At 41.8% G+C, this 14817-nt stretch overlaps 1 protein-coding gene across 1 annotated transcript in view; it reads left to right on the top strand.

The window, feature by feature from the left end:
- The window catches only part of LOC109923393 (potassium voltage-gated channel subfamily KQT member 5-like), a 67009-nt gene that overhangs the window by 7797 nt on the left and 44395 nt on the right, over positions 1 to 14817 (top strand). The window contains exon 4 of the mRNA XM_048597092.1: positions 2897 to 3023. Coding sequence (XP_048453049.1) covers positions 2897 to 3023 — 127 coding nt within the window. The remainder of the gene's footprint in view (positions 1 to 2896; positions 3024 to 14817) is intronic.

Raw genomic sequence — 14817 nt, 5'->3', positions numbered from 1 at the left:
ACCCTCTGACAGTGCAGCACTCCCTCAGTACTGACCCTCTGACAGTGTAGCACTCCCTCAGTACTATGTCTGACAGGACTGCACTCCAGTTGTATTGCCCATTCCACAGTGCTGTTCACAGTCTCCTTTTGCGGCACTTTCTCAGCATAATGCTTCTCTGAGCCAGTTCGGGGAATATTACGCTATGTAGATGTAAGTTGTTATTAGGCCTTTTCAATATGTGTCACAGGGACTGTTTTGTGAATGTGCTGTGTTGTTTGGTGGTGTTAATCATTCGAAATGCGAGTCACGAGAGTTTATCGGACATAAGCTCCATCAGTACTGCAACAGAGTGATAGGCTTGCATTTACATATATTGCACTTTTCACAAACACCAAGCGTAGCCTGTTCACAGCCAATGAAGTTCTTTTACAGTAAGTGTTGCAATGAACATATCACAGCAACTAATTTGTTATGAACAACCTCCCACCAAACGCAATGTGAAGTTGACCGTGTCCTCTGTTGTTTGTGTTGTTGTTTGAGGGATAGATATAGGCTGGGACACTGGGGAGGTTTCCCTGTTTTTCATTAAAATGAAATGTTTTGCATTCACCCAGGCAGGTAGATGGGGTTTAGGTAATGTGCGAAAGACAGCATCTCTGACAGTCCAGCACTCATTCAGACAACTGACAACTTGTAGAATATGGGACAGTTTTCTTGTTATGAAAATAGCAAACCATAGTACAGAGAGCATGACAACACTTAAAGGAGGGTTAGATTGATATTTGAGCAAATGTACAACTTGAACAGGTGATCTGTTCTAAAGGCTACTTGGACACAGGCCAAAGTCCTGACCTACCTTCTGTTGTTAGGATCCACTTCTCTCCTGTGGAGTTTTGACCAGAAAGGAATCCAGTCAGGGAGTGGCTGAACTCAATATCCTTTCACTCATGTGCTTTGAAGCTCTGAATTTAGCACAAGGACTAAGGAGCAAAAGATTGCTGCATCACCAGCTATATCACAGTGCATTTCAGCTCATATGGAGCAACCCATTCAAAGAACAAAGAACAAAGAAAATTACAGCACAAGAACAGGCCCTTTGGCACTCCAAGCCTGCGCTGATCCAGATTCCCGATTGGATTTCTTGATACCTATCTTATATTTATTGTCACTGGTTTGGCACACCCCACTAATCAAAACCCTTTCTTTATGCTTAGTCTATAAAACTCATTCAGAATTTTAAAGCCTGCTGTTAGGTCATCTCTTTCTCTTCCTTTTCCCAAGAGAAAGGTATTTGAGGATTGCAACTGGTTGATTATTTCTGCTTTATTTTGGTGATAATGTGTCATGATATGTGGGTCAGTTAGTTCAGTTGGCTGGTATGCAACGCAGAGTGATTTCAGAATATGTTCAATTCCCTCACCAACTGAGGTTAACCTGAAGGGGTCTCCTTCTCAATCACTCCCCTCTCCTGATGCATGGTGACCCTCAGGTTAAACCATCAACACTGCTCTCTCTCTCACACACACACTCTCCAAATAGAGCACAGCGCTACGGTCCGGTGAGAATATGTTGACTTTACCTTCCTTTTACAATGATAAACTCCCACTGATTGTATTCATTCTTTCCTGTCTTGATCTAAACATGCCATACTATTGCTGTTTATTAGGATAAATATCTTCCATCAATAGCTCACTCTCTTTTGCACAAGAACAGTCACTGTGAACTGACACTGAATGAGGTTGTTGACTTGCTTGCTGAGCTGGCTTGTTTTCATTCAGACGTTTTGCCACCCTGCTAGGTAACATCATCAAGTGAGGCCTCTGATGAAGCGATGTTGTTCTACTCCGCTTGGAATTTATACTGTCTGGTCTGTTATGGTGAGTAGTGTCAATTCCGGTTTTGATCTCTATGGGTTGGTAAATGGGGTCCAATTATATATTTTTGTTGATTGCATTACGGGTTGAGAACCATGCCTTTAGGAATTCCCATGAGTGCCTGTGTTTGGCTTGGGCTATTATAGTTACGTTGTCCCAGTTAAACTGATGGCCTTCATTGTCCGAGTGTACTGATATTAAGGAAAGTTCGTCTTGTTGTTTTGCTACTAGCTGATGTTCATGTATTCTGATGGTTAGTTTCCTTCCTGTCTGTCCGATATAATTTTTGTGGCAGTCGTTGCATGGTATTTTGTAAACCATGTTGGTTCTGCATGTTGTGGGAATGGGGTCTTTAATCCTTGTGAGTGTTTGTTGTAGAGTGGCTGTCGGTTTGTGTGTTGCCCTGATTCCTTGTGGTCTTAGAAGTCTTGGTGTCAATTCTGGTATGTTTTTGATGTAGAGCAGTGTGGCCAGTGTGTTAGGGCGTATTGTGTCCTCCTGTTGTTGTCTGTTTAGTAGGCAACTATGGATGAAGTTGCGGGGATATCCATTGATAGCGAAGATTTTGTACAGGTGCTCTTTCTCTTTCCTGTGTAGTTCTAACCATCAGAATACATGAACATCAGCTAGCAGCAAAACAGCGCGACAAACTTTTCCTAACAATGAAGGCCATCAGTTTAACAGGGACAAGGTAACCATAGCAGCCCAAGCCAAACATAGACACGCACGAAAATTACTAGAGGCATGGTTCTCCACCCATACTTCAATCAACAAACATATAGAATTGGACCCCATATACAAACCCATACAGAACAAAACTGGAATTGACACGACTCACCAGAATGGACCAGACAGTATAAATTCCGAGTGGAGTAGAACAACATCGCTTCATCAGAGGCCTCACTGATGATGTCACCCAGCACGGTGACGAAACGTCTGAATAAGAACAAGCCAGCTCGGCGAGCAAGTCAAGAACCTCACCCACAACCCGAGCTACAGATCTTTGCTGACACTGAATTTGTTGTGCATTCTGCTGACAGGAGTTTGTGATGATTGTGGTGTTCGGCCTGGAGTTCATCATTCGGATCTGGGCAGCAGGCTGCTGCTGTCGCTATCGTGGCTGGATGGGTCGTATTCGCTTTGTGCGGAAGCCATTCTGCATCATCGGTAAGTAACAGTCTGAGCAGGAAGGAGGCAGACAAGCTGGGCATCCAGATTAACGTAACGAGCACCAACCCCATAGATATGGGGAACAATCCCTGTCAACCGAGAATCCACTTTGGTTTAGGTTCGTAGCTATCCCACAGCTTACATTATCGATGTTTTTGGGGTGAAAACATTTGTGGGAGCTTGCTGTGTAAAGGTTGCTGGCACATTAGAATAATGACTGAGCTTTAATAGTACACCATTGGCTGTGAAGGACTCTAGGTGTGTTGAAGCTACAACCGTAAAACAAGTCTGAACTTCCTTTCTATCAAATGCTGAGCCATGAAACAACTGACATTCGCAGCAATTAATCTGTTCTTTTCTGAGGGTCTAATATGATCAAAGTTCTGCATACATTGAAATGAGCTGAGAAATGTTTGATTTCATTTGATATATTATTGTCACATGTACCGAGATACAGTGAAAAGTTTTGCTTTGTGTGTTAACCAGAAAAATCATACCTTAAATAAGTACATCAGGGTAGTAGAGCAGAATGCAGAATACAGTGTTACAGCTACAGAGAGGTGCAGAGAAAGGTCAACTCTAATATATGAGAGGTTCATTCACAAGTCTGTTAACAACAGGTTCTTAAATATGTTTGTAGGTGATTTCAAACTTTTGTATCTTCTTCCCAAAGGAAGAGGGTGGAAGGGAGTATAAGCGGGGTGGGAGGGGTCTTTAATTATGTTGCCTGCTTTCCTGAGGCAGCGGGAAGTGTAAATGGAGTCAAGGGAAGGAAAGCTGGTTTTCGTGATAGACTGGGCTGAGTTCACAACTCTCTGTAATTTCTTGTGTTCTTGGGCAGAGCAGTTGCCATACCAAGCTGTGATGGATCCAAATAGGATGCTTTCTATGGTGCAGCTATAAATATTGGTAAGAGTCATTGTGGACATGCCAAATTTCCTTAGCCTTCTGAGGAAGTAGAGGTGTTGGTGTGTTTTCTTGACTGTAGCATTGATGTGATGGACCAGGACTGATTGTTGGCGATATTTGGTTTTTGGAAGCCATTAAGTCAATTAATGAGCTTTATGAATAGGTTTGACACTTTTAATTTAAATATATAGAATTATACCCCTTGGAATGGAGTCACAATCTAGCCTGTGTATGTTATACACTCTCTGACCTGTGTATTACACCGTATATTGTACATTCTGACCTGTGCATTAAGCTGCATGATACACTCAACAACCTGCTGCATAATAAACACTTTAACCAACATACCAACAGGCACATTACATTCTGGCTTGGATATGACACTGTATATTACTCACTGACAAGTGCATTGTGCTCCATAATAAACTCTTTGACCTGCATAGTATCCTGCATGTCACTCTATGACCTGTATAACATGCTGCATATTATACTCAAAGACCTATCCATTTTTCTGTATATTATATCCTCAAAGACTTGTGAATAATGCTGTAAATGATAGTTTCGGTCCAGTGAATAAAGCTGTAAACTATACTGTCAGACCAGTGTAACATGTTAAACATTATGCTATGAAGTAGGTATTATGTTGCATATTACATTCAAAGACCTGTGTTTTATTCTATATTTTGCATTCTCTGACTGCTGTATTGCAGTGTATATTACACACTCTGACCTGTGTATTTTACTGTATGTTATAGTCACTGACCTGTGTATAATACTGGATATTACATTGTCAGGCTTGTGTATTAAGCTTCACAATACACTCTGGCCTGTGTTTGATGCTACATAATAATCTTTTCAACCTGTGAGGCATGTATAGTCCAATCTGTTCATTACATTTTATATTAAACTTTGACATGTGTATTGAGCTACATAAACATTTTTGACCCAGGTATTAAGCTTCATTTACATTATGACCTTTGTATTCCCATGTATTCCATGGATCTGTATATCATGCTGCATATAACACTGTCAAACCTGTGTATTATGCAGTATATTACTTTCCCTGACCTGTTTGTTTTGCTGTACATTACACTCTTTGACCCATTATTATGTGGTATATTACACTTTTTGATCTGTTTATGCATATCACAGGGTGAAATGCGTATGATGTGGTCTATAGTGCACATCCTGGTGTGTATTGAGTGTGAATTCACATTGGCAATGGATGATACAGAAGTAGAATGGCCATATTCACACACACATCCTTCACATTGTGGTTAGGCTGTAAAGTATTAGTCATTGTAATGTGTCATTTCAAGTCAACTGCTGCAATTATTTTCTCTGTCTATAACTAGTTTGCAAATAAATATAATACTATTCTGTGTTTGTTCATTTGTTCATTCTCTTTACTTTCCATGCTTTCAATTCCCCAATCTCCTTTCCTCACTCTCCGTCTTCTGCTGTTTGTTCCATCCTATTTCTTCACCTATATCAGTTGTCATCAATCTGTTTGTCACTCTGCATTCTGCTCTACCTGATCCTCTGTTTAGGAAGAGATAGACCAAGTAATTGCCACATAGCCTCAGTGGTGGTTGAGCTAGTTGAGAAGCCCTGAGGGGAAGTATCAATTTTCTTTTGGAAAGACACAGAATACTTAAAGACTATCAGTATGGATTTCTTAAGGAAAGAGCATGTCTGACTAACTGGATTGAATTTTTTTGAGGATATATCTAGGATGGTTAATGAGGATAATGTGTTTAATGTAGTTCCCGTCAATGTTGGCATGGTTTTTCGCATGGCCGAATATGGAAAAATGAAGAGTAAACTAAAAGCTAATGAAACCCAAGGACAAGTGGCAAGTTTGATCCAAAATTGGCTCAGTGACAGGAAGCAAAAGATGATGATAGATGGGTGTTTTTGTGACTGTAAGGTTCTTTCGACTGAATTTTTTCAGGGCTCAGTACTTAGTCCCTTGCTTCTCATGGTATTTATAAAATATTTTAGCTTAAATCTAGTTGGCATGGTTGAGTAATTTGCAGTTGATACAAAAGTCGTTTATATTGATAGTGAGGATGAAAGCTGTAGACTGCAGGGAATTGACAATGGCTGGTCAAATGGTCAGAAAATAGGTTCTATCGAAGGAATTCAATCTGAATAAGTGAGAAAATGCATTTGGAGACAGCAAAAAGGCAAAGCAATGCACAAAGCATTTCTGGGTCATCTAGTAGTGCTTTCACTTATGAACCACACAGCCCCAGGTTCAATCCCACTCCTGGGCTCCCACACACATAAATAAAGACTGTCACTCTATTGGAGGTGTCTATTTTTGGATGATATGTTAAACTGAGGGTCGTTCTGCCCTCTCAAGTGGGGATTAAGGATCCCACAGTAATATTTTAAAGAAAAGCAGAGGAGTTACCCCCACTGTCCTGGTCAATATCCATCACTCAATGAACATCTGCTGATTAACATGTTGCAGACCATATTACAATAAAAGGTAAGTTGGCAGAATATGGTCTGTGACGCCAACACAGCCGAACAGCAAACAATAAATAGTAAGATGCTGAGAAATTTAAAGGAACAGCAGGACCTTACAGTGAATGCCCACAGACACCTGTGTGTGGCTAGACAGGTAGATAAGATAGTCATGGAGGGAGAAAGAACACTTTTCCTTCATTGACTGAGGTATAGAACTGGGAGATTATACTAGAGCTGTATAAAACACTAGTTAGTCAACAGCTGTACTAGTGCCAATAGCTAGTACCAGCTATAATACTTCGTACAGTTCTGGTTATTGCCTTACACGAAACATATTATCTCACTACAGTGAGTAGAAAGGAGAGGAATGGAAGGCTACAACCAACAGAATAGATCGATAGGCTGGGGTTGGTTTCAATAGAACAGAGGTGGGCAAAGGGAGATTACATAAAGACACAGAAAGTGATGACAGTTTGAAAAGAATGAATAAGAAGCATTTATTTCCATTAGCAGAGTGGACAATTACAGGAACTCATCGATTTAAAATAACTGGGATAAGGAATCAGGAAGTTGCGGAGAAATCTTTTCACTTGAGGGTGGTGAGGTCTGGAACTCACTGCCTGAAAGAGGAGTATAATTATTGCATCTGAGAACTTTATGTAAGTGCTGTAACCCGTAGCATTGTTTCACAGACCAAGGTATTAGGTTGGATAGCTCCTTTTAGTGGGTACGTTCATGATCCGCTAAAGAGCCTTCCAATTGCCATAAATTTATTGTTTTATTTCTGTTTCTATGTTGTACGCTCCTCTGCCTGTTTATCCCTGCCTGTTCCTTCTCTACTGTTCACCTATGTCTGTTCCTTTCAACTTGTATATCTGGATCATTGCTCGTACCACAACTGTTTACGATATATATTCATGACTTGTAAGAAGTACTGTAGCCAAATTCACAGACTAAACGAAAATGGGTGGAATTGCAGATTCACGCAGTTTACAGAGAGATAGTAATAGGTTGAGTAAGAGGGCAAAAAGTTGACAAATGGAGTGTAATGTGGAAAAATGTGAAGTTGATCACTTTGGAAGGGAGAACAGAAGAAAAGAAGGACATAAATGGAGAAAACCCACAGAAAGCTGCAACACAAAATGACTTAGCAGTACTTACACACGAAACACAGAAAGCTAGCACACAAGTGTAGCAGGTAATCAGGAAGGCTGATGGAATGTTGGCCCTTATTTCAAGGGAGTTAGAGTATAAGAGTCAGGAAGTCTCACTGCATCTGTACAAGGTGCTTGTGAAACTACATCTGGAGTCCTGTGAGCAGCTTCAGTCCCCTCATTTAAGGAAAAATATCACTTCATTGGAACAGTTCAGAGAAGGTTCATTAGGAACATTCCTGTTATGGAGGGATTGTCTTATGAGCAAAGCCTAAACAGGTTGGGACTCGACTCACTGGAGTTGAGAAGAATGAGAGGTGATTTCGTTGAAACATTTAGGATTCTTAAGGGGCTTAACAGGGTAATTGCTTTCCCCCCTGGGAGAATCTAGTACCAGAGGGCATAGTCTCAGAGTAAAGGGCGCCAATTTAAGACTGAGATGAGGAGGAATTTCTTACGTCAGAGAGTTGAGAATCTTTGTAACTCCAGAGTACTGGTGTATATTTAAGGCTGAGATAAACAGATTCTTGATCAGTCAGGGAATCAATGGCTATAGGGAAAAGGCAGGAAAGTGATCGTGAGGACTGTCAGATTAACATGATCCTATTGAATGGCTGAGCAGGCTCAAGAGGCTGAACAGACTATTCCTGTTCCTATTTTTTCTGGTCTAGTGAGGTGCAGGTTCAAGTTTTGTTTGGCAGTGCTCCTGTGAAGCCCCTTGGGTCACTTTATTCCATTAAACGCAATACATAAATACAAGTTGTTGTTGTAACCCAGACAGCAAATCCTTTCCCCCGATGCACTTACCTAGCTTTCCCTTCAGTGATTCCTTTTAAGATATTAAATATTTTTTTTTTGCCTGGATTCAGCTTAAATCAGGATCCAGTCACCTCTAGTCTTCACCCTGTGGCCTGTTGCATATTTGCTCAGCTGTATGTATGTGACAAAACAATTAGCTGAAATAATTCAGTTCGTGGAGCATTAGACTGAAGCTTTAAGAGATCATTGGGTCAAACTCAGCTTTCCACAGTACTCACTGATAGTTTAGGGCTCTTATGGTACAGTGGTGGTGTCTCTGCTTCTATGCTCAAACACCTGGGTTCGTGTCTCACCTCTTTCAGAGGTGTGTAATAACTATAAAAATGAAACAGATTGATTAAAAATACCTTCAATGAGATACATCTGACTCTCATTGAGTTTTTAAACTGACCCGTTTGAAATCGTCATTCGCTTTAGCAGAAACTAAGATGACTGAAGCGAAATGGACTGAAACGAAACACACTTAATGAAATCAGCTTTGGAGAGAATGGGGGAGGCTGTCTGTACTTTTGAGTATGAGTGAGCCCCCTATCTCCTCAGTGAGTGCAGTTAACCTCAATAATCTACATTGAAAATGTTAGTGGTATCAGGACCCAATCCAGAAGTGGGTGTTTGAAATTGGAAGAACATTGACAGGAGACAAGAAAAAGCGGTTTCAGCTGGCACGATGATCAGTAATCATGAAGACATGGATTTAAGGGAGAGATAGTTTCATTTTACTCAGTGAGCCTTTATGATCTGGAATGTGCTTCCTGACAGTGTGATGGTAGCAAATTCAGTGCTGATTTTCAGAAAAGAATTGGGTAACTACCTGCAAAGATGAAATGTTTGCAGGTATAAGGGAAAAAGCAATAAGAGTGATCAATTTGATCTATACCAGAGAGCTGGCAAAGAGACGACAGGCAGAATGGCCACCTCCTGTGATCTAAGATTCTATGGCTGGCCTTTTAACTGCTGCCAGCCACTGAAGAAAATTACTCAGCTCTATCTTAACCCTTGGATGAACAACAGAGCAGCAGCATAGAGTCATAGAGGTCTACAGGACAGAAAAGGAGCCTTAGGCCCATTGAGTCTGCACAAGTGAAAACTAAAGCACTATCCTAATCCCATTTTCCAGCACTTGGCCCATAGCCTTGTATACCTCCGTATTGCAAGTACAACAACACCAGCAGAAGCAGGTTCACCTTCCCTCTAGCTGCCTGTCCCTCACAGAGGAGATGAATAGAGAGCTCCAGTCCACAGGAGGCAATGCTCCTGCATGAAGTTTACAGGCTGAGAATTAGCTTGCTGGACATTAACTGAGCGCTAGTATCTCAGGAGGCTCAGAGCTGCCTCTCAGGTAGCTCCTGCCTCCTGAATGAAAGCCACTTTTAAAATGAATCCGATGACCAGACATTGCCATTGGTGCTCAAGGTCACCCTTGTTCTTTTGCCTTTGGCTTCTGCTGGGATCTGCTGGTGATGCTTGTGGACTCTCTCAATCCATTGTCCACAAGTGCATCTACCAGCTGAGCAATGCCAAGTCAAACGTTTGTGTACATTTCATGACTGATGAGGCCAGTCAGAGCTGGAGGAGGAGGAAGATGATGACAGCTCACGCACCTCCAGAGGAGAAGAAACCTGGTGGGGCAGGGTCGCTGGCAGTCACCGACTTGGTACCAGAGGTGGGCAGGACAGACTGATTCAGCCCAGCTTCAGACCCCAACACACAGCAGTCCCTCTCACAGAGACGCATTGCTCCTCTTTAACTCTTTACATACCATTTCACTCAAGGCTGAAAGCCACTTGGCAGGTGGCAGGTAAACAATGTGGGGGGGCTAGCAATGAGACTTTGAAATAAATTTTATGGTTCAAAACTATTGAACAGAAATGCGGCAATAATACCCTTTTGCTCACTCAAGTGATTGTCCTTATACAACTATACATTCTTTGTTTTTCTTTTCCCATCGTGACTACATGGTCTAGCTCCTAGATCAGGAGATACACTCTCTAGCTTGGGTGCTCCTCATCAATATCCTCTGAGTTTGGAGCTCAAAGACTACTCAAGGGGATTTGTTTCGTAGTTTCATACATTTGCTTCATAGGTATAGTTGCCAATAACAATTACTATCTGTCTACCAGTAGCTGAGTATGTGATGTTTTTTACTCTTTGACTCTTAAGAGAAAAAAAGAGGGAAGTTGTTCTCTTTCAGTACTTTGTGGAGATGTTGTATCTGTTAACACCCTATATATCACTTTCACAATGGTAGACATATGGGCCTCAAAATGTCAACTCTCTCTCTCTCTCCACAAATGCTGCCAGATCTACTGATTTCTCCAGCATTTTCTGTCTTTGTTTCAGATTTCCAGCATCTGCAGTTTTTTGTTTTTACTTTAATGGTTGGTGAAGTTTGGTGCCACCATCCTCTTCCCTGGACTGGATTTAAGGCCCTATTTGTAAAAGATGTAGTTGACTGCATGATAACAATCAGATACAAGCTTCATTAGTCAATTAGGTGTAGTTACTAAGTATTTGAGGAGACCTGCAGATACGCATTTGCATTTCACAAGGTGTTCTGCCTTTCCCACACCTAAGACATCCTCAATTTGGCTGTTTTTTAATTCAGTTTCCAACATAAACACCTTCAAAACCATTAGCTTGTATCAAACCCAGGACAGGAGGGCACATCAGGGCATTATAACCGTGGTCTAGGGCTCAATGGGTGTCCTGCTTTGCTCAGGGTCACTATGTTCAGGGTCTGCAGTGCATTGGGTGAGCACAGAGCTGGAGCCCTAGGTTAGGAACAACACTGGGGCCTCTGATTTTTGTCCCTAGTCCTGTCTTTTATAATACAACCTTCCAACACATTTATGGACTCTTAATTGACCATTGGTGACTGTGCCTTCAGTTACGTCAATCCCTTGATCTGGAATTTCACCTTTCTACCTCACTTTCTTCCTTTGAGACACAATTGTCTTGCCATCTCTCTATATGGCTCATTATCATATTTTGTTTCGTCATGCACTTGTGAAGCACCATGGGATGTTTCATTGCGTTAAAAATACAATATAGATACAAATTATTGTTTCATAACTCTTCAATAATACATCAACTCTGACATTTGCAAGGTCTCTTTTAAATATTGAAATTGGATTAAACTGATGAGAATTGACATAATGCCTGCTTATTCTTATTAGATGGGAAATCTGGAAGTCAGGTGTCAATGAAGTGACTGGGTTAAAAGTTACAGACAAACATGCTGTTAAATCCTCCAGGTTCTCCACAGGTTGCTGACCTCCCTCCTGAGAGTTTCACTGAAAGTTAAATCCTTTGTATTTAAGAGACCAAATCTATTTTTTAATATTTGGATTATGGACACTACTTTAGAAAGGGCAGCAGATACAAGGAATTGTTTGCAGCTTTGGGAATGTAGGTGAAGCTAGCTGGTGTGTGAAACAATGTTAATTTCTAGGGACATTGATTCCAGTCAAATTGCTACCCTTTCTTAAAAAATAACAAAAGAACTGCGGATGCTGTAAATCAGGAACAAAAACAAAGTTGCTGGAAAAGCTCAGCAGGTCTGGCAGCATCTGTGGAGGAGAAAACAGAGTTAACGTTTCGGGTCCGGTGACCCTTCCACAGATGCTGCCAGACCTACTGAGCTTTTCCAGCAACTTTGTTTTTGTTGCTACCCTTTCTTGATGGGTTCAGGAGAGCTCAGCAGAACAACAGCCTTCTGATTGGTCAGGTTGTTGATTAACACAGCCCTTATTGGGGTATTGAAACAGAGGCAAGTAGGGAGACCTCCAGAAGCTAACTGCATCAATTTCTCTCTCCCTCCATTCTCTGCAAAGTTGCTCTTTCCAATTTTCTGTCAAGAGAGCAAAGAAGCTATATCACAGACGCTGAAAGAAGTAAGTGTAAAACCCAAAGACAACAAGAAAGACCCAGGATCTAACACAGCAGCAACTGAACTGTGGACGGTGCAGACAATGTCAAGGCATCACTGAAGGATCAAAAGGATTGTGAAACCAACCCAATTAGATTTAACAGTCTTCCCTCTACTCATAATATTTGTGTTTATGTTGTTCGCGTGTGTGTGTCTGTGTGTGTGCGTGCATGCGTGTGTGCGTGTGTGTGTGTGCGCATGCGTGTGTGTGTGCGCATGCGTGTGTGTGTGTGCGTGCGTGTGTGTGTGTGTTTGTGCGTGCATGTGTGTGTGTCTGTGTGTGTGTGCATGTATGCATACGTGTGTGCATGTGTGTGTGTGTTTGTGCGTGCGTGTGTGTCTGTGTGTGTGTCTGTGTGTGCGTGCGTGTGTGTGTGTGTGCGTGCATGTGTGTGTGTGTATTTGTGCGTGCGTGTGTCTGTGTGTGCATGTGCATGCGTGCGTGTGTGCGTGTGCATGCGTGCGTGTGTGTGTGCGCGCATGTGTGCGTGTGCGTGCGTGCGTGTGTGTGTGAGATAAATCATTTTATTTTACTGCTCTTGTTAAAGTTAAGAGAATTGCAATAGAGTCTTAGAGTCATACAGCATGGAAACAGACCTTCAGTCCAACTCGTCCATACCGACAAAGTTTCTCAAACTAAATTAGTCCCACTTGCCTGTGTTTGGCCCATATCCCTCTAAACCTTTCCTATTCATGTACCTGTCCAAATGCCTTTTCCATGTTGTAACTGTACCTGCATCTACCACTTCCTCTGGCAGCTCATGCCAGACATGAACCACCCTCTGTGTGAAAAAGTTACCCCTCAGGTCCCTTTTAAATCTCACCCACCCCATGGAAAAGACCTTTGCTGTTCACCTTATCTGTGCCCCTCACGATTTTGTAAACCTCTCGAAGGTCACCCCTCAATCTCCTACGCTCCAGTGAAACAAGTCCCAGCCTATCCTCATAACTCAAATTCTCTGGTCCCAGCAGCATCCTGGTACATCTTTTCCAAACCCTCTCCAATTTAATGAAATCCTTCCCATAGCAGGACCACCAGAACTGTAGACAGTACTCTGAAAGTGACCTCACCAACATCCTGTACAACCTCAACGTGACATCCCAACTCCTGTACTCAAAGTCTGAGCAATGAAGGCAAGCATGCTAAATGTCTTCTTAACCACCCTGTCGACTTGTGATGCAAACTTCAAAGAACTATATACCTGAATCCCTAGATCTCTCTGTTCAACAACACTACCCAGGGCCGTACCATTAACTGTATAAGTCCTGCCCTTATTTGTTTTAACAAAATGCAATACCTCACCTTTATCTAAATTAAACTCCATCTGCCTCTCCTCACCCATTGGCGCAATTGATCATGATCCTTTTGTAATCTTAGATAATCTTCCTCACTGTTGACTACAACACTAATTTTGGCATAATCTGCAAACTTACTAACCATGCCTCCTAAATTTGCATCCAAGTTATTTATATAAATTACAAACAAAAGTGGACCCAGCATCAGTCCCTGTGGAATACTGCTGGTCACAGGCACCCAGTCCAGAAAACAACCCTTCTGCCACCGCCCTCTGTCTCCTCCTGTTAAGCCAATTTTGTATCCAAATTACAAGCTCACCCTGAATCCCATGTGAACTAACTTTATTAATTAGTCTACCATGCAGAACTTTGTCAAAGGCTTTACTAAAGTCCATGGAGACAATGCCTACTGCTCTGCCTTTGTCAATCCTTTTGGTAACATCCTCAAAAAGCTTGATTAAGTTAGTGAGACACTATTTCCCATATACAAAGCCATGCTGACTATCCCTAACTAGTTCTTGCTTCTCCAAATGCATATAAATCCTGTCTCTCAGAATCCCCTCCAACAACGTACCCACCACTGATGGCAAACACATAGGTCTATAGTTCACAGACAATAGAGTAACTGAAGGAGCTGGTGTGGTTTGCTTTTATTCTTAGTAGCAGTCAGTCAGAGGCAAACTGGGATTTCTGTCAGTTCCATTAAATTTTAACATTTGTGGTGACTCTAAGAATAGTGGGATTTGATTTCCAGCACTCTGCCCCAGTGAATGTGACACTTAGTTGACAGGATGATTGTTGACTGTCAGCCAAACAGCTTTTCATAATATTGCAGAATAGACTGAAACCAACAGCTCACAGGGTAAAGGAAAAGGACAATATTTACCATAGCATCTTGTGATGGACAATTGGATCAGGTACCTGAATGTGGTGCTAGTCTTTATATCAAGGTGTTATTAATGAAATGTTCAGAATCCATCGTTCCTTCTCATATTCCAGGATAGATCAGAGATTAAGATGGCCAGCACTGCAATCTGTACTGATAGTAAGGCTCTGGTTTGGTGTACATGTCCTCCCTATGAAGAGACTAGACTCCCAGGAGCCCAAATCATGAAAATGCTCCTTTGATTAATCTGATAATGGATGGAACTAGACTCGGGATGTTGCTGGGATTGATGGTGACGGAACTAGGGTCAGGATGTCCCTG

Source organism: Rhincodon typus, chromosome 5, assembly GCF_021869965.1.
Source record: "Rhincodon typus isolate 14 chromosome 5, sRhiTyp1.1, whole genome shotgun sequence".
Lineage (NCBI taxonomy): Eukaryota > Metazoa > Chordata > Chondrichthyes > Orectolobiformes > Rhincodontidae > Rhincodon > Rhincodon typus.
This window is presented reverse-complemented; position numbering and strand designations above follow the sequence as displayed.